The 23,783-nt window shown below is 37.0% G+C and overlaps 1 protein-coding gene across 6 annotated transcripts in view; it reads right to left on the bottom strand.

Annotated features, from left to right (window-relative positions):
* grhl2b (grainyhead-like transcription factor 2b) overlaps positions 1-23,783 on the bottom strand; it is a 357,473-nt gene that overhangs the window by 2,614 nt on the left and 331,076 nt on the right. The window contains exon 17 of one of the 6 annotated variants that reach the window (XM_039737650.1): positions 22,194-22,340. The exons of the other annotated variants lie outside the window; for them this stretch is intronic. Coding sequence (XP_039593584.1) covers positions 22,334-22,340 — 7 coding nt within the window. The 3' untranslated portion in view covers positions 22,194-22,333. Of the gene's footprint in view, positions 1-22,193; positions 22,341-23,783 lie in introns of those variants that run through there. 6 annotated transcript variants of the gene reach the window in all.

Raw genomic sequence — 23,783 nt, 5'->3', positions numbered from 1 at the left:
CACATGAACTATACAAGTAACAAAGTGGTATTCTGTACATACACACTATTAGTAGCTTTTCTTTTATTAGATCACTGGAGCTGCTTAATTGTTTACAATTGTCCATGACAAAAACACTTTTAGTTTTTGATTTTATTTTTTATTTAGTTTAGCTCTTTACCATTTTTATTTTTTTTTAATTTAGTTTCGTTTTTCAGCAATCAAGTTTTAGTTTTTACTGCATGAGTTTTTTGTGGTTTTTTTTTTTACTCACCAGGGGCCTCATGCATAGAAACTCACACTATAACATGACGTAAGCACAAAAGCCGAAATGTGCTTAGGTACAGAAAAATCCAGATGCATAAATCTGTGCATTTACCAACTTCCGCGCTCTTCCGCTACATAAATCCCAGCGACAACCCCTAATGGGAGCAGCTGAAAGAAGAAAAAGAAAGTGTAGTGAGAGTAACAACGCTAAAGCAGTTATGGTATTTGGAATAGTTTGACCATTCCGTGGACCATTATATTGTTACAGGTTAATTACAATCAGATGCATTAAACTAATAAACAATATACGGTTAATTTCAGTGTATTTATAAAGCCGCGTCAGGAAAAGAAAGGATAACCACACAGGAACAGTAGCACTGCTTTGATGCTGGGTGCCGCCAGTCTGCAAAACCGAGCGCAGAACTTGCATACGACAGGGTATGAGGTACGTGGCTTTATGCCAAGTTAAGGTTTTATACATCGTGATTTGAACATGGAAACGTTCTTATGCAACATTTCTGTGTGTACGCACCGTTTATACATGAGGTCCCAGAAATTTCCATATGAAAACCGTTTTGCCTCTGCAAATGCAGTATCCTTTATAGTTGTCAAATTGTATATCATTACTATTGTACCTGTCAACTTAGCACATATAATATTACGGTCTATGACAGAAGTCCATTTTCTCACACACGGACATTCATATCAACATCTTTTACAAGTACCATAAATTTACACAGGATGTTACAGACCCACACCAAATGTATGTTTTTGTTATATGATAATAATAGCAGCTCACTACTCAAAGTGCAAAGTACAGAGAAGAAGAGGTATTCAAACCTATTACCTCTCCATTGATAATGGAAGCGTATCCATTGCACTATCTGCGCAGCCCCATGATTGAGCACCGCTACCACAGTGACAACAGATTGAAAATGAAATGCACAAACACGCATGTATGTGAACGTCTTTTATTTTTGTACCGACTGATAGTTGTGCTTCAGCGACTTGTCAATTGAGCAATTTTTTTTATCTGTTTTATCCTTGAAAAAGCATACTTGTTTTGCTTACATCTTTTGTGAAAGTGTTTATTGGATATTTGGGCTTCAGTCGTCAGACATCCTAGACTTCACGTCAAAAGGATGTCACTATTACCATAACATAAAAAAACATTTTATGTTTTAGCCGTGTGTTCAGCATTTATTGCCTCGCATTTCCTCTGTTATTCTATATTTACACAGATCATTGAAATCCACATCAAATGTATGTATTTCAAATCACGGTATTTCATTACCTAAACAATTCCTTACAAACGCATCACCAGATAAACACTTCAACACAGATTTGAGCTGTGAGGATTGCAGCAGGGCGATGCCTTCATCTGACAGAATGGGGAGTGGGGGGTGTAGCAGGCTGCGTTCTGTTAAACCACACATTTGCAAAACAAAAGCGGGCTATTTGCGCAGTGATAAGGAACTACCAGTTTCTTGGTGTATGTCAGGAAAATTTAAGGAGGTCAGGGACAGTGAAAAAATCGTAAGCTTCAGGGATTCTAGTCTTAATTACAGTATATGCAAGTATGTACAAGCATAAGCAGCACAAAAAAGGTTCAGAATGAAATGGAAAAGACAACTAAAGCTCTATCTAAGCCTAAACAGGCCTCAATTTCAAAGTATGGTCTGCCAAAAACTAGGTGAACGTACAGATCTCTGGGGACCTGAGGCCGCAGCATCGGCTCCAGCCAAGAGCAAATGTGGGAGCAAAACTGCAAGTGAGTTGGGCCAGGAGAACTTGTCGATTCTGTAAGGTTCATCGTAACGGAGCATGGCCTTACTATCCGCACTGGAGCTAAAGAGTAATATAAAGAAGGTTACAAATGACAGAAATATGAAGGACATACACAAGACAAACAAGAGTTAGTTCAGGGTATTATAGACCAGGAGAAATATTCAAGTAGTCGCTTTGAGGCAACCTTTAAAAGGTATGCCATAAAAAACTAAAGGAAAAAAAATACAGGACAATGCTAGTAAGTTTGACCATAAATTTACAGCATTTGGTGCACAATTTGAAGACATAAAGCAAATATTCAAAACTTGTATTGAAATAGTTGAACAATTGGCATCCACTGATGACATAAAAATCAATGGCTACAAAATCTGAATGTAAAGTGTTTGAAGACAGACTAACTGTGCTGGAAGATGGATATAAAGGAAATATGAGATTTGAAGGTCTCTCTAAAAACTGTGAAAGACCAAACCCAGTACAATTCATAACTGAACTACTGTATTCTCTATAATAACTGGAGAGGACTTTAAATCAAACACTGAGATATTAGCAGCTTACCGCATATGTGGATCAAATGCCTCAAAACCTTATAATTGCCTTATTGTTATAATGTCTCAAAACCTTATTGTTCGTTTTGACAAATTACAATCTAAAGTAAATTTGATGTCACTTTTCAGAGTGAAACAAGAGATTATATTTGAAAATAATCGCATTCATATTTTCCCCTGATTTCTCAACTTTAACAACTGCTAAACATGCTGCATTTTACAGCATTAAACAATGCTTGTGCAAAGCCAAAATCAGATACAGCCTCTTGTATCCTGCTAAATTGAGAGGGATATTGAAGGCAAGTTCTACATATTTAGATCTCTGGATGAAGCAGAAGAGGAGCTAAGAAAATTGATCCCAACACTTTTTGAAATATGATCATGAGTCGTATTGTGTCCTGGCAAGGCAAAGATTTACCTGCATTTAGGTCCATTCGCAATGAGACTTTTGCTGTAATTATATATTCTGTTCTTTTCTCACCTACTTTTACATTTTAATTACAATTATAATTATAACCATTTTTCTCCAAAGGGGATTATTTAAATTCATACCCGTGGCTTATTATATTAGGACTATACTATCATAGCAGATAATTCTGCTTCTCCATGGGTACTGTTTAACATCATCCCCAGGGTTTATTCTTTTAGGATTCTTTAAAATTACATTCTAGGTTTATTGTATTTGGACTGTATTGCCAATAGATATCGCTACTTTAATCTTTCTACACCGCTGCTGCTGGAGGAATGTTTTGTTTTGGACATGCTGTGTCTCTAGGCATGTCAGAGGACTGGGACTTCGTGAAGTCTTGCCTCACTTGGCTAGGCAAAATATGGGGGTATGGAGGAATCTGGAGGGGGGGAGGGAGAAGACAGCAAGCTGTTTCTAATCTATCTTTTTTACCCCCACTATTGTAAGTACCAACACAACAACAGGTTTCATAGTCGTATCTCCTGGCAAAATTGGAAATTAAGGTTAAAGCCATCTTATGTAATAATGTACTATTATAATTTAAGACTATAAAATGTCAAAAAAGTTCAGAAGCAATGTCTCTATGACCAAACAATGAATTTTGTGAGCTTGAATGTCTCAATCACAAATTAAAGAGGATGAAAGTATTCTCTCACTTAACAGGTCTAACGTCAAAGATAGTATTATTTACAGGAGATTCACTTATTAAGCAAGGATCAGTTTCGGTTGCAAAGAGATTGGATTGGCCAAATATTTCACTCCAACTATACAAAGAAAACTATAAGTGTGGGAATCTTAATACATAGAACAATATAATTTGTAGTATCTAACCCTGAAGGGTGATGTTTAATCTTGATGGACATTTTACTTAATTGTAAATTAATTTTGATAAATATATATGCACCCAATGTGGATGACAGACTTCATCCAAAACGTATTTGGATGAAAAAAAAAAATTATAATAGCCGGAGACTTTAGTCGTGTTTTAAATCAATTTAATTGTGTTTTTTTTGTGAATTTCCCCTTGGGATTAATAAAGTATCTATCTATCTATCTATCTAAATCCAGACCTGGATAGGTCTTTTGCTACAAGGGAAACAACATCTAATACTGCAAAAACAATTACACAGGTCATAACTGATCATAACTTATCACTAATTATTTCCAAATCCAAACGTAAGGGCATATTCCTTCTTCTCACCAGTACATCACTGTTACTCAAGAAATGATTATTTCTTTACAGATAATATCTCTGAACATGCCCGTTTCATAATGGACCTCAAATCACTAAACCCCACATACTCATCTCGTAGCTGGCGTCTCAATCCTATTATCAGCTGATGAGAACTGTGCAGAATTTATATCCAAGCAAACAGATTTTTTTTTTTTTTTAAACAGAAAAATGCATCCTCCGAGGTCTCTGCAGGAACACTATGGGGAAACACTGAAGACATTTTTAAGAGGACAGATTATTTGATATCTCTCCCACCAAAATAAATCGGAACCCAAGAAGGTGTCAGAGTTAATCAGTGAAATTACCAGACAGACAGCATTTCCATAATATACAAAAACACCTAAAGCTACTTCCTTTCAAAGATCCCAGAATAAAGCAGGAAAATGATCTCTTACTCAACATTTCACAAAAGGAGTGGAAAGCAGCCATGCACAGAAATTACTCTAGCTCCATATGCACAAAGCATATAATCATTTATTCAACTTAAAATCTTTTATTGAGCACATCTATCTCATTTAAAATTGCCCAAAATCTTTCCAGGGCAAGATCCAACCTAATGAACGTTGCAATTCAGCTCCAGCCTCACTGGGCCACATGTTTTGGGTGTGCACAAAACTAACATCATTCTGGACACAAATCTTTAAATGCCTATCAGAGAGCACCAACTGTGTTTGGTGTTCTCACTGATGGGCTTACTGCGGAGAAGAACAAAAAACTGTAATTACCTTTACTTCACTATTAGCACAAAGACTATCTTGCTCAACTGGAAAAATCCTAGCCCACCTCTTTTAAGTATTTGAAATTGAAAAAAATCTAATTCTCAGAGGATCTGTCCAAAACTTTTTTTTAAAACCTGGCAGGATCTAATCAATAACATTTTGGAATAAGCATTTATATTGGGTAAAAGGATTCTCTTCCCTCTTTTCTACCCTTAAAATCATAATCTGATGTTGGCCATACTCTCTTTTTCTTGGGTGAGGCTTGAACTGAATTTAGACTTGTTAAGTTTGACTTGATTGTATGAAATGTTACTTGCTTTTAATAAAATCAAATCAAAAAAGTCATTAGCTCTGTATATGATGCTCTGTCCATGGTTGGATCCAATAATGCCTTTGACATAAATGGTTTGTGGTAGTTTGTTCATACTGTGATGGACAGGTGCCCTGTCTGGGGGTTATTTCTGCCTTACGCCTGATGCTTGCTAGGATAGTCCGCAGATTCTCCATGACCCTACTCAGGATAAGTAGGCTAGAGAATGGATGGTTCAGGAAATTATGTTTATAATATGCCTATAACCTTTCAATCATCCATTTCTTGAACATGCATAAATGAATCTGACTGGCTGTATACAGTGCATGTGGAATCAAATGCAAATTAAGGCAGGAACTAACTGTATACAAGGTACCACCTCATCACTGTGCACAAACATCCAAATATCACTAAATATAATTACATTCAATAATAACATTATACAGTATAACTGGGTTTAAAAAGCAACAGACCGATGACTATTTTTCTAAATGAAAATTTAAAAATGTACTGCCACTCATATTTATTGATTTGCTAAACACTAAATAGAGTATGTAAGGTCTTTCAATTAAGTCAGATGTGTATTTAATATATAGATTTCCGAAAATGTTGCACACTTTACTGGTGTAACTTGTATGTTTTTATTATTTCACACTAAGTTTTAAAAGCTCACAACTCCCCTAAACCCTTGTATGGCTGATATATATTTTCCATTTTCCTAACCAATATATGGAACCTATTCCAGTAATCATCAGCCACAAGGCAGAAACCATCTAATATATACAAAGAACTGTGATGAATTGGTACCCTTACCAGGGATTGTATTTTATGTTCATTATTTTGTGATGAAATGAAAATGTACTATTAAGAGAAACTCCAGTAAAAATAAAGTTTTATTTTTCAAAATAACTCCCATAACAGTAAAATTGTTGTTATAACATACACAACGCTTTTCTTGCCACTCAGAAAAAAAATAGTCTTGCTTGTGCAGCCAGTTCAATTCAATTCAGTTTTTGTGTAGCGCTTTCAGGGGTAAAGTGGGGCTTTTTGTCAGCTCTGGAGAAAAATGATGCAGACAAGCCCACCCCCTTGGATGGAAGGGGGCATTATTAGTAGGCCGTAATGGTAACTGCCAACAAAAGAAAAGAACTCCTAACTCGGCTATCTCTTTCTCTTTTCAACATACTTATGCAGCATGTTGGAGCAACAAGTTGCCATGGTGTTGAGTGTTGTCTTGTAGAGTACAGATAGATTCAGCTTTTTATCCTTGATAGTTAAGGCCATGTTTTCCAGTCTCATTTAGCAGCATATCCTGTCTTGAGGATTGTTAGAGGTGAGAGCAGAAAAACACATCAAGATCTTTGCAATGTGGATTTGCAAAGTAATGAAAACTTACATTCTGTTTATCTGACTGAGTATCTCTTTATCCTCCTTGGCTGTTATTGCCTCTGTCATGTACCCAAGAAGTACAACCCTGCCTGGTCTCTGGCATGGATCCTGCAGTTTATTCACTCTCCCAGCAGGGCCAGCCTTATCTTTGATAACTAATAAATTACTTAATAGGACTACTACTATGTAGAGTATACTGCTATGCACCACAGCTAATTATAACTTTGCGATACTTAGTACTTGATGTCTATGCCATAATATTGCTTATCCCTTCATTGATAATTTTTTTGTATCTTGCAGTCACTATAATATTTCAAACTGGTCATATAATTTTCTGTAATATTGAAAAATGCTTGCAAACCAACATCCCATCATCATGCCAATGCACCACAATTTTGTACACGCCTGTTGCGGTTCTCTCTTTGCTACCACCTGCTCCTGCCTCATTAGCATTACTGAACTGACTTGGTTGTGGCAGCTAATTGGAGCTGTGTGCTGAACTGGTGCAAGATTTATAAAGGTAGCCTTTAAGGAATTGTGCTTTACCTGCTTCTGTGCAAATTCTGCCCACTCAGGTTTTTAGCCACAGGAGCTTTTCTTTGTGAACTTGCTGACCGAGTTGCACCATGCCAGCTATATAGGATGATGTTATCCGCAAGTCATCTAGATAGATGAAATTTCCTTACACTGTGGTTGAACTGTGAAACATCAAAGCACAATTTGTAGCAATGTCCAGTTTTCCAAATATAATCGGAGTGGTCAGCTGCACCCACATTGCTTTTGAATTGGCAAAAAAATGAGCTGGCATTGCATCATATATAGCTGGAGAACCAATAAAGACGGCAGATCCATACAGTCCCAAGTGCTTTTTCCAACTAGTGCGGCAAAGGGCAAGCAGTCCTTTTAAGTATAGCAAGTCACTTCAAAGCAAAGAGCAGAGAATCGGTCCATTGTGGCGCTTGGTGCCGACGCTACACTAGGAAGGCTCCTTCAGAGAATGAATTTACTTATGAAAATAAAAAGAATTTCCACTCTATTAATGTGCACAGAAATTGTGTCACAGTGTGCAAGCACATACTTTAAGATATTTGTTATGATGAACCTGACCCACCAAATGATCAGCCAAGTCGGATGGCGTTACAACTTAAGTTAAATGTAATTAGCAGAATGTAAAAACAGGTAATCAGATGCAGCATTTGTTTTTTAACCAATTCATTTAATTTGATGTGTGGTGCTTCACATGACAACGCAGTTAACATCAGTTCACTAAATTATTTAGTGGCCAACAAGTTCAGTTGTGACGTAGTACCACTAATTAGCTTTCATAAGTAGTTTTAAGCTTTAGAATTTAGGCTGTTTTTAGCCTATTAAGAAAAGGAAACTGTTTAGTGAATTTACAAGGCAAAACATTAAGTAACCAAAATATGACTTACTTTGGATGCCTAGAAAGAACAAAACCCACCCCCTTTTGCAAAGATAAATGGGTGAAAATACCTCTAATAAGAATTAAAAGACTCTTCGCTTGCCTCAAAATGTGTTTACAAGTTGTGATGCTTGGCAAAATGGGGTACATTGTAAACACATTTTGAGGCAAGCGAAGAGTCCTTTAATTCTTATTAGAGGTATTTTCACCCATTTATCTTTGCAAAAGGCTACTAACTCTGCAACATTCTTGGGCTGTCTTGCATGCATGATTTGAGATCTATCCACAGATTTTCAACGATGTTTAGGTTCGGGGACTGTGAAGGCCATGGCAAAACTTTCAGCTTGTGCCTCTTGAGGTATTACAATGTAAATTTTTAAGTGTGTTTCAGATCATCATCTTGATGTAGGACTCCTCCTCTGTCATATGATTATAATTGAATTTTAAGATTTTATCACACCATGCTCCAACTATTATTTCAGATGACCCCTTTACCATTTTGGTCTGGAGCCGAGGCTGATAATTTCCCTTCTCTCATACCATAATGTATTTACACACCTTATCCAGCAAGTTGAGCAAGCAGAAGATATGAAAGATAATGAGAAAAGTCCTATTGTGCCCATGCAATAGAGAGAAGCAACAACATTCAAGGCACCTTTACTTAGTGTAAAGTAAATAGAAATGCTGATAAAACAAAATGCTTTTCTTTCTCTGGATAGATGATGAAGTGGGGCTGCTTTTAAAGGCTATACATGAGCATAAGGTTGCCAAACCCTTGGAAAATATAAAATATTAGCAGCACCTACCATCGCCTGGGCAAGTAATGTTAAGGCCGACCCATCCAACTTCTATAAATGGTGTTTCTTAATGTGTACACTCCCAGAGATAAATTAAAATAATTTATTCAAGTCAAAATCTGGGAAAAGGCACTGTCTTTAGAACTCACTGTAGTGAAAAATAACCTCCTTCATACCTGTGTCTCTTTCTAAGAAAGAGGACTATGTATGCAAAGTTTGTTGAGACTGGCCCAACAATGTGGAATTGTACAGTATAAAGAACAAACACACACACCCACAGTAAGCTTTATATATTACACTAGACAAAGAACTAGTGTTGCCTAGGTATAGTACTTGCAGAATGGGTAAAGGAAAGTAAGCAAAGGTTTGTGTGTTTTTTTAAACAGTGATCCTGTTGCTATTGCTAGCAGTCCCATTCTTCATTCACACTGCATCTCTATCAATGTCTCTGATCTCATTGAGAATTTGTTCTTTTCAGATCTGAATAAACTCTAAGATTGCAGTAACTATTTGCTCAGTTATAACAATGAGCACTGTCATGTCTTACTTAGTTCAATGTGATTAGTTTGCAGCGCTTAATTATGAAGAAAAGCTGACAAAGCAGGAGTTAAACAACCACCCATTGACTTTCCTTTGAATTGAGCACCATTTCTACTCTTAAGTCTCACCCAACAACCACCTGCAAAAGCAAATGATACATTATATATATATATATATATATATATTGCATATAGAAGCAGCACATGGCAAGTAATGTTAACCTCAAGTATTTTTCTGCTAGTCTGGCTTCAGTCTGTTTAGATGTTTCGCTCATTCTGAGCCAGCAGGTGGCACTAGTGTGCAAACTGTAGCACACACGGAAAACAAACAAAAAAAAACAAACACTGGGACCTCTCTCCCAGGTCAAAATCTGAGAAGGGTATTGCTGCAGACCAGAGACATTATGGGCGGATCTAAAGGATAACTGTGAATCAAATTTGACTTCAGCAGACCATATTGTGCTAATTCAGAACTTCAACGAATGAGATTGTTGTTACTGTATGACAATCAAAAACTCACCTGTCCAATTGTCAACGTTTGAAGTTGTCTATCAAGTGTAACTTTAACTAATCGTTTCACAGTTCATGATCCCTACCTCTTTGAGGTTCTGCCTTATAGTTTCCTCTTAAATAACCTGCCATTGTACCAAGCGATGAAACACCATTCAATGCACCACTAAATTATACGCGAGTCAGACTGACAGTCGTGATATTCATAGAGCCTTTTAATTTAATTAAAAATGACATTTAGATTTTCCTTTCAGCCAACTTGCTACAAGAATATCTTCTGGAAACTGCAGTTTACCTTATTTTACATTAACATCCAAACACCCATTTCTTAAACTTGTAATTTACTTGTAGTGTTTGACTTCCACATTTTTTTTTTCCTTTTTTTCCCCTAGGACATCCCTACTGGTTCAGTAGACTATAGAATAGACATGTTTTTTAATATTTGAATATTAACTGTAAGCTTTATGTAACTTAAATCGCGTAAGTGGAAATAATAGATCGTTATTTGGAACACACGCATTTCATGTGTCTTCCGTTTCTACAGCAATCTGTGTAAACACATTGTTAAAACAGAAACTTTTTCATATTTTAGTAATAAATGTTACAAAATGTAGGCATAAACTATAGAATGCGTGAAGCATTAAGTCCAAACATCAAATAAAAACATTCACAAAAGGATCAAGAATGAAAAATCAGCTTCCATGGCTTAGCAGTAAGAGTTGCTGACTCAAAGGACTGCAGATTTGCCGTGCCTCAGAGACACGAGTTTGATTCCCCGCTGGGGAGAAAAATGTTTTTTTTTTTTTCTTTTCTTTCTGTCTATCTATATAGTAATAACAGTAATTTTATTATTATATAGCAGCTTCCCTGTCTGCCTATCATATATAGATAAATTAGGAAAGAAAGGCACTATATCTATCCCCTTAGCTGTTTTTTTATATATATCTATTATACAGTGCCTTCATTATTGTTAATTGTAAGGATTTCTTGAAATGGTTGTACAATTTATACTGAATAATTATAAATTTTTGTTTTTGGTAGTGACAATATGGAGTGTTTTAATTTGTGCTGGCCAAATCAACTTGCATATTAACACAACTAGAACTGATAGATTTGAGCATAGCCTCCACTTGTATCAACACAGTCTACTAAAGGCAGTTGGACTCGCTGGTAATCCCACAAGATAAAAACAGCATGGAAACTGAGCATCCGGATACTTTGATGTTCACTTACAAACATTGTCTACAACAATAAGGATCTTACTTATCTTTATTTAGGTGTCACATTTTCAATAAAACTTGCATTGTCTTTAACTGAAAATGCAGCTTTTACATATAAGAACAAAATTAATGGAAAAGAAATTGGTAAATAAATAAATCAATAAATGGAGAGTCAAAACCTTTGAAGCTCAGTATTCTAAAACCAAGACTCACAGCTAGAACCTTGTTATTCTAAGGTCTTGACATTAAGTGTGTATGTGTGTGTGTATTATATATATATATATATATATATATATATATATATATATATATATATATATACATACACACACACACACACATACAGTGCATCCGGAAAGAATTCACAGCGCATCACTTTTTCCACATTTTGTTATGTTACAGCCTTATTCTTAAATGGATTAAAGTCAGTTTTTTCCTCAGAATTCTACACACAACGTCCCATAATGATAATGTGAAAAAAGCTTGAGGTTTTTGCAAATTTATTAAAAATAAAAAAACTGAGAAATCACATGTACAAAAGTATTTACAGCCTTTGCTAAATACTTTGTCGATGCCCCTTTGGCAGCAATTACAGCCTCAAATCTTTTTGAATATGATGGCACAAGCTTGGCACACCTATCCTTGGTGAGTTTCGCCCACTCCTCTTTGCAGCACCTCTCAAGCTCCAAGTTGGATGGGAAGCGTCGGTGCACCACCATTTTAAGATCTCTGCAGAGATGTTCAATCGGATTCAAGTCTGGGCTCTGGCTGGGCCACTCAAGGACATTCACAGAGTTGTCCTGAAGTCACTCCTTTGAACCTTGGCTGTGTGCTTATGGTCGTTGTCCTGCTGAAAGATGAACCGTTGACCCAGTCTGAGGTCAAGAGCGCTCTGGAGCAGGTTTTCATCCAGGATGTCCCTGTACATTGCGGCAGTCATCTTTTCCTTTATCCTAACTAGTCTCCCTGTTCCTGCTACTGAAAAACATCCCCACAGCATGATGCTGCCACCACCATGCTTCACTGTAGGGATGGTATTGGCCTGCTGATGAGCGGTGCCTGGTTTCCTCCAAACGTGACGCCTGGCATTCACACCAAAAAGTTCAATCTTTGTCTTATCAGACCAGAGAATTTTCTTTCTCATAGTCTGAGAGTCCTTCAGGTGCCTTTCGGCAAACTCCAGGCGAGCTGCCATGTGCCTTTTACGAAGGAGTGGCTCCCGTCTGGCCAGTCTACCATACAGGCCTGATTGGTGGATTGCTGCAGAGATGGTTGTCCTCTCTCCACAGAGGACCTCTGGAGCTCTGACAGAGTGACCATCGAGTTCTTGGTCACCTCCCTGACTAAGGTCCTTCTCCCCCTATCGTTCAGTTCAGATGGCCTGCCAGCTCTAGGATGAGTCCTGGTGGTTTCAAACTTCTTCCACTTACGGATGATGGAGGCCACTGTGCTCATTGGGACCTTCAAAGCAGCAGAAATTTTTCTGTAACCTTCTCCAGATTTGTGCCTCGAGACAATCCTGTCTCAGAGGTCAACAGAAAATTCCTTTAACTTCATGCTTGGTTTGTGCTCTGACATGAACGGTCAACTGTAGAACCTTATATAGACAGTTGTGTGCCTTTCCAAATCATGTCCAATGAACTGAATTTACCACAGGTGGACTCAAATTAAGCTGCAGAAGCATATCAAGAATGATCAGGGGAAACAGCTTCATGGCAAAGGCTGTGAATACTTATGTACATGTGCTTTCTCAATTTTTTTATTTTTTAAAAAATTTACAAAAATCTCAAGTAAACTTTTTTCACGTTGTCATTATGGGGTGTTGTGCGTAGAATTCTGAGGAAAAAAATAAATTTAATCCATTTTGGAATAAGGCTGTAACATAACAAAATGTGGAAAAAGTGATGCACTGTGAATACTTTCTGGATGCACTGTATATAGTAAGAAAAGGTGCTATATTGCACCCGACCCGACACAGATTTTCATGGGAGGCACATGTAAAATAAAACAACTATTTATTTTTCTTCCCCGTGAACCCCATAGGCATAACACAGTCCCAAGCATAAGCACTCAAAGTACCACAAGCAAAACACTTTCCCTTTACCATCACTCTTCCCTGGCAACCTTGTCCTCCTCCACCCGACACTGGCCGCTGGCTCCCTTTATTGGGTACCGGAAGTGCTCCAGGTGCTTGATTGCTGACATCTGGCTGCACTTACGGATGTGGCAAAACCAGTGCCCAAAAGGGGTCAGCAGCTCCTGCTGCAGGACCCCCTGTCGGCGCCTGTGGAACCCAACAGGGCTGCAAAGAACTACAAACACCATGAAGCCCTGGGGAAATTAGAAGCATCGCTGTAACCCAGGGAGGCTGCCATCTAGCGTCCAGGGGGAGATACTGGGTTTCCCACCCTTGCCCCCCTGGTACATATGGTGCAGGGGCGTCTTTGGCCAGGCATGGGCCCTTGCCATCCGTCACTATATATATATATATATATATATATATATATATATATACATATATATACACATATATATATACATATATACATATATATACATATATATACATATACATATATATACATACATACATATACATACATACATATATATACATACATATATATACATACATATATATACACACATATATATACACACATATATATGTATATATATATATGTATATATATATATGTATGTATATATATATGTATGTATATATATATATGTATATATATATATGTGTATGTATATATATGTGTATGTATATATATTACATACATATATACATATATACAGACATACATATATACAGACATACATATATACAGACATACATATATACACACATACAGATATACACACATACATATATATATATACATATATATATATACATACATATACATACATAGACATATATATACATACATATATATATATATATATACATATACTGCTCAAAAGAATTAAAGGAACACTTTTTAAATCAGAATATAGCATAAAGTCAATGAAACTTATGGGATATTAATCTGGTCAGTTAAGTAGCAGAGGGGGTTGTTAATCAGTTTCAGCTGCTGTGGTGTTAAAGACATTAACAACAGATGCACTAGAGGGGCAACAATGAGATGACCCCCAAAACATGAATGGTTTAACAGGTGGAGGCCACTGACATTTTTCACTCCTCATCTTTTCTGACTGTTTCTTCACTAGTTTTGCATTTGGCTACAGTCAGTGTCACTACTGGTAGCATGAGGCGATACCTGGACCCTATAGAGGTTGCACAGGTAGTCCAACTTCTCCAGGATGGCACATCAATATGTGTCATTGCCAGAAGGTTTGCTGTGTCTCCCTGCACAGTCTCAAGGGCATGGAGGAGATTCTAGGAGACAAGCAGTTACTCAAGGAGAGCTGGAGGGGGCCATAGAAGGTCCATAACCCATCAGCAGGACCAGTATCTGCTCCTTTGGGCAAGGAAGAACAGGATGAGCACTGCCAGAGCCCTACAAAATGACCTCCAGCAGGCCACTGGTGTGAATGTCTCTGACCAAACAACCAGAAAGACTTCATGAGGGTGACCCAAGGGCCCCATGTCCTCTAATGGGCCCTGAGCTCACTGCCCAGCAGCATGCAGCTCGATTGGCATTCGCCATAGAATACCAGAATTGGCAGATGCACCACTGGTGCCCTGTGCTTTTCACAGATGAGAGCAGGTTCACCCTGAGCACGTGACAGAAGTGAAAGGGTCTGGAGAAGCCATGGAGAACATTATGCTGCCTGTAACATCATTCAGCATGAGCAGTTTGGTGGTGGGTTAATGATTGTCTGGGGAGGCATATCAATGGAGGGTCACACAGACCGCTACAGGCTTGACAAAGGCACCTTGGCTGCCATTAGGTATCAGGATGAAATCCTTGGATCCATTGTCAGACCCTATGCTGGTACAGTGGCTCCTGGTGCACGATAATTCCTGGCCTCATGTGGTGAGAGTATGCAGGCAGTTCCTGGAGGATGAAGGAATTGATACCATTGACTTACCACTACACTTTCCTGACCTAAATCCAATAGAACACCTCTGGGACATTATGTTTTGGTCCATCCAATGCCATCAGGTTGCACCTCAGACTGTCCAGGAGCTCAGTGATGCCCTGGTCCAGATCTGGGAGGAGATCCCCCACAACACCATCTGTCATCTCATTAGAAGCATGCACCGATGTTGTCAGGCATATATACAAGAACACAGGGGCCATACAAAGTGCTGCGTACAATTTTGAGTTGCTGCAATTAAATTTTGGCAAAATGGACTAGCCTGCCACATAATTTTTTCACTCTGATTTTTGGGGCGTCTTTGAATTCAGGGCTCTGTAGGTTGATCATTTTCATTTCCATCAAACGATGTGGCATCCTTTCGTTCCTAACACATTACCCAGTCTATATCAGTATAGATATCCAGGAAGATTTCTTTTTCCCATTGAGATCTGATGTGTTTTCAAAGTGTTCCTTTAATTTTTATATATATATATACACACACAGTGGTGTGAAAAACTATTTGCCCCCTTCCTGATTTCTTATTCTTTTGCATGTTTGTCACACACAATGTTTCTGATCATCAAACACATTTAACCATTAGTCAAATATAACACAAGTAAACACAAAATGCAGTTTTTAAATGATGGTTTTTATTATTTAGGGAGAAAAAAAATCCAAACCTACATGGCCCTGTGTGAAAAAATAACCTAACTGTGGTGTATCACACCTGAGTTCAATTTCCGTAGCCACCCCCAGGCCTGATTATTGCCACACCTGTTTCAATCAAGAAATCACAAATAGGATAGGAGCTGCCTGACACAGAGAAGTAGACCAAAAGCACCTCAAAAGCTAGACATTATGCCAAAATCCAAAGAAATTCAGGAACAAATGAGAACAGAAGTAATTGAGATCTATCAGTCTGGTAAAGGTTATAAAGCCATTCCTAAAGCTTTGGGACTCCAGCGAACCACAGTGAGAGCCATTATCCACAAATGGCAAAAACATGGAGCAGTGGTGAACCTTCCCAGGAGTGGCCGGCCGACCAAGATTACCCCAAGAGTGCAGAGACGACTCATCCGAGAGGTCACAAAAGACCCCAGGACAATGTCTAAAGAACTTCAGGCCTAATTCAGCCCTCTGTAGGTTGAAAAATTTCATTTCCATCAAACAATGTGGTATCCTTTCATTCCTAACACATTACCCAGTCCATATCATTATGGATATCGAGCATGATTTTTTTCCCATTGAGATCTGATGTGTTTTCAAAGTGGTTTTGAGCAGTTTATATAAAAAAAGAGAGGAGTCTTGCAAAAGATGAGATCATAGAGCTCCTTATAATCCATTCATAGTGCCTTTTTTTAAAGCACAGGAGAGACTAAGGATGATGAGGAATTCAAAATATTGTTATATTTATAAACAATTATCTGTGCCTTAGAACTAGGCATCAATAACAACATAATTGCAAAACTTTTTTCTATGAAATGTATTGTAAAGTTGTGTTCAAATAGTATTGTAATTTTTATATTATATTAACTGTATAGAGAGAGTGTGATGTAACATCTAGAATGCCTTGCATCTTCCAAGATCAAACCAACATTTCTTTTAAACTGGGTAGACCAATGCGAGTGGGTGGAGCAATGAATGCAATAATAATTGTTGCAAACTACATGTTTAGCAATTTGGTAAAAAAAACACATTTCAGGATTACAAAAATAAATTAATTACAGCGAGAGCACATCAGACATCTGTGCATGTCTGGTATGAGTGCAAGAGAAATCCAGAAGATCTTAACTGCTACAGGAATTGATGTTTGTCTGGAAACAATCAGAAAATACTGTCCTTAAATCTCTGTCAAGCCATACATAAGAACTCAGAGGAAAACACACTGGTAGGCTATATGTATATATTTTCAAATTTTTATAATCATTGTGTCTATCAGTATTACTCTTTTTTTTACATTTACAGTGTATATGCATTTTGTGACACTGCACATGGTGTGAACAATACATATTTCTTATTTTTAAAGGTAGATTGAAACTTTGGATAAAGGAGGAACATGAGTGATCAGCATGATATTTCTAGGCAAATACAAAAAAATTCACATCAGCATATTAGAGCAAACCATTAGGGGAAAAAAAAACGGAAGAAAGCTTGGGTGAATATATGCTCAAATGCAGTAAGTTTCTGTCTTGCAATTAAATGTGTTTGCCAAATCTGATGATGTTTCGGTTTCTTAGCTTACTCTCTACATCTTACTACTGGTTGACTCACATTGAATGAAAAAAAAAATTGTTGAAGTTTAAGGAGGCGCAAAATTGGCTCACTACTCGTGAAACCTTTCAAAACATTATTTTTGTTGAAGAATCTATGATCAACCTAGTGAGATTTGTGAGAAATGAGATGTTCATGTACTCCCTGTAATGAAGGAAATTAACCAAATTTCTTACAGAATGTTGCAGATAATGATCCAAAACACTCAGCAGCTACATACTGTTTAGGGAATGAAGGAATAAAGTGGGGGTAGAACACCAGAAGAGTAAGCACTCCAGTAGTCAAACTTTATTTCTCCACCCATATTTACAGTATAAATAGCCCTGAATTTTAAGTACTTTCGGCACAAGTGTCTTTGTTTCTGCAGGTTTCCAGATCTAAATCCCATTGAGGTGGCGTGGCATTCTGAGAAGTAGTACATAAAATGGACTACAAAGCTATCAACCAGCTTGGGTGTGCAATCAAAATGTACTGGGAATCTAAGATGACATCTGGGACCGGTAAAGGGTTTATTAACAGACTGACCAGTGTGTTTAAAAAAATTGCTCGAGTATCTGAGATGTCTCTCTGGGATGTGAATTTTTTTTGTTTAAATTCATATTGACTGTGGTAGAATTTGAAACAAAATGTTTACTGGTGTGATATGTAGTTTATATGAAATGTTTATATGGTTGTGTTACACTGCACATTTGCAGAATATTATAAAGTTACATGATTATTACATTCTCAAATGTGGTTAGTTTAGACTGTCGGTCAAAGGGGCTTGTCTCTCATCTGCATCAGTCCATTGCAGTCCACTTACTCATCATCGGCAACATGAACTTTGTAGGTTTGTGATGGTAGAGGTTAATGGGGAGCTGAATTTCACCAAAAGAAGAAAGTGAACATTGGCCCAATACTGAAAAAATAGGGACATAAATGTGTTTCTGGTACTTTATCAATCTGATTAGATTTGCTGAAACATTTTGTCACCACCACATGCATAAGAACTTGATAAACAAGTTTTAGCGATCAAAACCAAGGTTATTAAAATTAACAAAAACTAAAATCAAAACTAAAACAATTAATAAAAAACATTTTTGCAAACAAAATAAAATGGAAATGAAAAACTAAAACAAAACTATTAACATTGCTGAAAAAAAAAAACCTAAATGACTCACTGAAATATTTTTAGTTTTCTTAACAACCAGTTTTACGCCAGGGCTAACCTGAGCTGCAGGGGTCCAAAAATAAATTAAAATATATTAAGAATTTCATTTTTGGTATTCCTGCTGTTAAGCTTTAACCTTTGTAATTTTCAACTCTAAAACAGAAAGTCAGTGACAGAGCAAGATGAATACAGGTGCGTAAAGCATGTGAAATAGATAGCAATTTACTGTATGATAATAATGTCAGTTCTTCATGAGCTGATAGTAACAGCATGATAGATTCTGATTCAAGTGTTAGTGAAGAATACCAAGGTGATAATTATTTGATTTTAATAAATTCAATACAATGTTAAAAGAAAGAAATACAGATAACCCCTTACAGAATTTCAGTCTGTTCATAAATGATGGCATGTTAGCGGTAATTCTGACTGAGCCCAATTTACACTAGGTTCACAACAATTAATACAGCAGCACACACTAAGCTAAATTCCAGGCTGCATGCGAGTCTCATTTCAGTTATGGTGGGATGCGACATTTCTTTGCACTTCTTATATATCAAGATGAAATTGAAATGCCTGAAATCGAAATGTGCTGGTCAAGAAAACCTTTACTCTATGGACAGAAAAAGAGTGAGTGAGTAACATTTCAGTTTATTTCTCCGGTGTCTGCATTTTGTTGACAATAATTCACCTACCACTTTGCACAGGATAAATTCTTTTTTACAATAAAATGGCACTGATAGAGAGAATGACAAGATCAGCATACTTTTGCTGACCAATCACTTTTACTTTAAAAAGGTCGTTTAACAATGAAAATCTTGTAAAATTCCTGAGCTGTCAATGTCTCTTTTGAACTACAGGTAGGAAGGTGAAGAGAGTCTGTCAAATCGCGAAAAACTAAACCTAAGAAGAAGTTTCTGTATTTATTTATTTTGTTTAGTTTACATTCACAGCTCAAAATGCATTATTGTGAAAATAATCTGGTGGCAGAATTCTGTTATAAAATGTTTGTCTCCCTCTTCAATATTTCTCGCTCACAAAATAAATAGTTGAAATTTCATACTCTTTTTGTTCTTAACATTATCCATGTCAAACATATTACATAATATATAGTATTATTGTAATAGGCTGCCACCCTGTCCAGGGATTTTTCCTGCCTTGCATCCAAAGCTGCAGTGATAGGCTCCAGGTTTTCTGCAAGCCTGCTCAGGATAAATGAGTTTAGAAAATATACATATTTTCTTTGTTTCCCTTAATGCAACTAGGTGGGATCTTCACACTGATTCAAGCCTAAGAGCCCTGTTCTTCCTAAGCTCCAATGATTTTCATGATAACACCTGCCAGAACACAGTAGAATGCATTTTCTGATTTTTGATATCTTTTCAGGCCTGTAGGTGACAAAATTCTGTGTATAAATTGCATGTGCCTGAGATGGAATCAGAGAAAATAAAGAACAGTATGGGAATTTTTTTAATACAAAAATTTGTATTTGTACTGAAGTCATTCATTTGCTTGGAGCAGGATATGTTGTGTTCTGTAGACATTTAGAGTATAAAAGCCGCAAACCTTGAAATTCACCTAAATTTCATCACAAATTGTCCCATTCAAGACAAGAAAAAAAAAAAGAATGAAGAAAAACTAAAACTAAAGTGAATTTCCAAGTAAGATCAGAAATAATATAGAAACAAAAACTAATATAAAAGGGAAAAACAATTACCTTGATCAAAACACACTGTCTCAATTCACCTGCAGATTATGCCAAACATTTGAGAACAGCAAAGCTGTCTGTATATGAAGTGAACTACTAGAACCAATTTGACATGGGGAAAGAACATAGAATTATGGACAGAGTAAGCCAGCCATGAATGGAAAAGGTAGAGATCTTAAAATGGCTGTGCACCAACGCTTCCCATCCAACCTGATGGAGCTTGATAGGTGCTGCGAAGAGGAATGGGCGAAACTGGCCAAGGATAGGTGTGCCAAGCTTGTGGCATCATATTCAAAAAGACTTGAGGCTGTAATTGCTTGCAAAGGTGCATCGACAAAGTATTGAGCAAAGGCTGTGAATACTTATGTACATGTGCTTTCTCAGTTTTATTTTTAATAAATTTGCAAAAACCTCCATTAAACTTTTTTCACATTGTCATTATGGGGTGTTGTGTGTAGAATTCTGAGGAAAAAAATAAATTTAATCCATTTTGGAATAAGGCTGTAACATAAAATGTGGAAAAAGTAATGCGCTGTGAATACTTTCTAGGTACACTGTATATAATGGACAATTTTTTAGTAGTTCATCATGCCTCTTGCCCTTTACCTATATATTTCATGAAATATTTTTATAAGCTATGTTTTAACTTGTATTGTTTTACTTAACTAACAATTTTCCTTATTATTTTAAATTTGTATTTACTTAATTTATTATGTGGCCATGTAATTAAAATGTGTGGTTTTACTTTTTTGTTTCAGTTTTATGTCCCCAGAAAGAATTTTTATTTTAAATGAAAATGTATGTGGTCATTTAAAGTGAGAATGTGCACAAATAAGATATGCTGTATTCCAATAATTTATTTACTTTTACTTTCACTCAAGTAGGATTAGGTGATCTATGATTTTGAAGTTAGGGCAGTAGGGCTGCACTTAGCTGCACACAAAGTTACTAGGCCATTAGTAAAAACCAAATGATACAGATGCCACTTGCCAGTTAAAGTAATGAAAAAAAATGCATTGAGTTTCTAGTGTTACTGTGCTTTGATTATTTTAAGCTACTTTTAAAAAACATTTTAGCACTTATTAATTAAATGAATCATCAGTTTCAAGCTAGCCACTTCACTGATTAGATGCATTTATTACAAATTTTCCCACAATTTCAGTATATAAAGCACTGGATAAAAAGCACCGTTCTTTCAGAATCAATCAGAAAGCAATCATTAAGATTTTATGGAATAAAACCTGCTCAGAAAAAAAGATGGCCAAGAGTAAGGTAAGGAGACCCATGGAAAACTCAGCCTTTATAATAAAAATATAAGTCATTATTGTTGAAAATAATAAGATTGCTGCTAAAAGATTAGATTTTATATTATGGCTACATAATCACTAATGTTAATATATTGTGTATTACATTATCCAAAAGAAGAGGAAAAACAGTAGCAGGCCTGTTGTTATTCCAAAAAAAAAAAAAAAACAATTTTTGAAAAGACTGTAAGATAGATTTGCTCATTTTTTGTTTGTTTTTGGTGCATCATAATTTGAATGGCTGCTTACTATAAATTTGCCAATATTCCTTCAGGCATGTGCAAAAGAACTTACACAGGATGATTCAGCAGGCTTCCAATTGCAGATGTTAAAAGAATTGGATGATTCCCAGGTGCTAAACGTGGTTTTCTATGAGAAGAACAGGCAGTTCAGAGAGACGACTTAGGACTTAGCTGGAAATAAATTAGCTCCATTTCTGCTATCATACTAAAATTATCCCTACCTGAGCCTGTCCTGTCCAGAGCAAAACCCGAGCAAGCCACAAACAGCCTCCCACGAGTTCCCCTACTTGAGACATGGGGTTTGAGGAATATGCCCTTGCCAGACATTACTTCCAGTATATTCCTTCTGATATTAACATGAACCTTTTCTTGGGGCATTGTGATAAAGTGCATTTAGTGGTCATTGGCATTGTAAGTTTTCAGTTTGGAAACAGTTTGGCTCAGGCTCTGCAGAGGAAAAAAAAAAGCAGAGAAGGAAAGTCAGGATTGTGGCAGAGCTGGTGCAGCACATAGGAGACTTGGCCATGGGGAAAGAAGCCCCGTGTGGAGCATTCCAGGAGCAGGGTCATTCCTGCTGAGCAAAGAACTGGAGCAGGAGCAACCAATTGAGACAGTGGTGTAAGAAGAGAACATGGCTTGTGGAGTCTAATTGGTTGCAAAAAAATGGTGGTGGGGACAAAAGCAAGTAAAAGGCTGACTATGCTTGATTGAGGGTGTTTCCTGCTGCTGAGCAGACAAAGTTAAGCAAAGGAGTTTGCAGATTTGTAAGAATTCACTAAGGCCTGTGGCTTTTAAAAGGACTGATCCTGACTGTGTTGTTACCTTGATTTTAACCATTGTGGGATTTATTTATTGTGACTATAACATGCCCTAAGAATATTTTTTTTTATTGTGGATTATTTATTTGAAGAGACTGCACTGTGCTTTTCAATACTACTTTGTTTACAGAATAAATGTACTTTACAATTTTGCAACAACTCTTGTAGTGATGCATCCTTATTCACCCTTGTCCATTTTAGTTTCATGACTATCGATGACCTGGGTTCAAGTGGAGTAAGAAGGCTGTGGGAAACCTAGGCATCACAGGCATGTGTTAGCTGCCCCTATCAATATGGAGTAAAGTTATTTCAAAACCTAATCACATTTTAAAAAGTGTAAAGAATGGACCACAAATATGAACTGGACTTCCAAAAACCTTAAAACAAAACATCATAGGAAAAAGTGACAGAGACATTACCCATTTTGGGTAATGGGGCTAGAAAGAATGTTATGTTTACCCTAGAGAAATGAGCCAAAAAGGGATTTTTTTCCTCCACAACAAGAAAAAATGTGCAACAGAAACATGTAAATACCGACACATCAATATACATACAAATACATACATACATACATACATGGTGACTCAAAATTATGTTAAAATTTGAATGGCAGAAACAATTTATTCACAAAACATACTTCATATGTACGAGCAACAGTACCTTTGAGAGCCTGGACACACATTTCATGGGGAATAGATGACACCTGTGGGATATGGACAGCCTTTCATTGCGGCCAATACCCCCAGGCCACCAAGTGGAGCCCTGCAAGCAACATAGAGGTGCCCCGAGTTCCAGCAGGGCATCATGGACAATGGAGTTTTTCATCACAGCCCTCCTGGATACCTGGGACGCTGCAGGAAGACACAGTGACTTTGGTTTTACCTATAACCCGGAAGAACGTCCTTAGTCAAGGCGACAGAGGGAATGACGTACTTCTGGGACGAAGAAGAGGACTTTTGATCTGACCCGGAAGTGATAGGAAGTCACATGACTAAAGATTTGGAAACTCTTCTGGGTTAGGGACTATAAAAGAGACTAAGAAACACCAGAGCGCTGAGCTGAGCTGGGTGGA

This window comes from Polypterus senegalus, chromosome 15, assembly GCF_016835505.1.
Source record: "Polypterus senegalus isolate Bchr_013 chromosome 15, ASM1683550v1, whole genome shotgun sequence".
Lineage (NCBI taxonomy): Eukaryota > Metazoa > Chordata > Cladistia > Polypteriformes > Polypteridae > Polypterus > Polypterus senegalus.
This window is presented reverse-complemented; position numbering and strand designations above follow the sequence as displayed.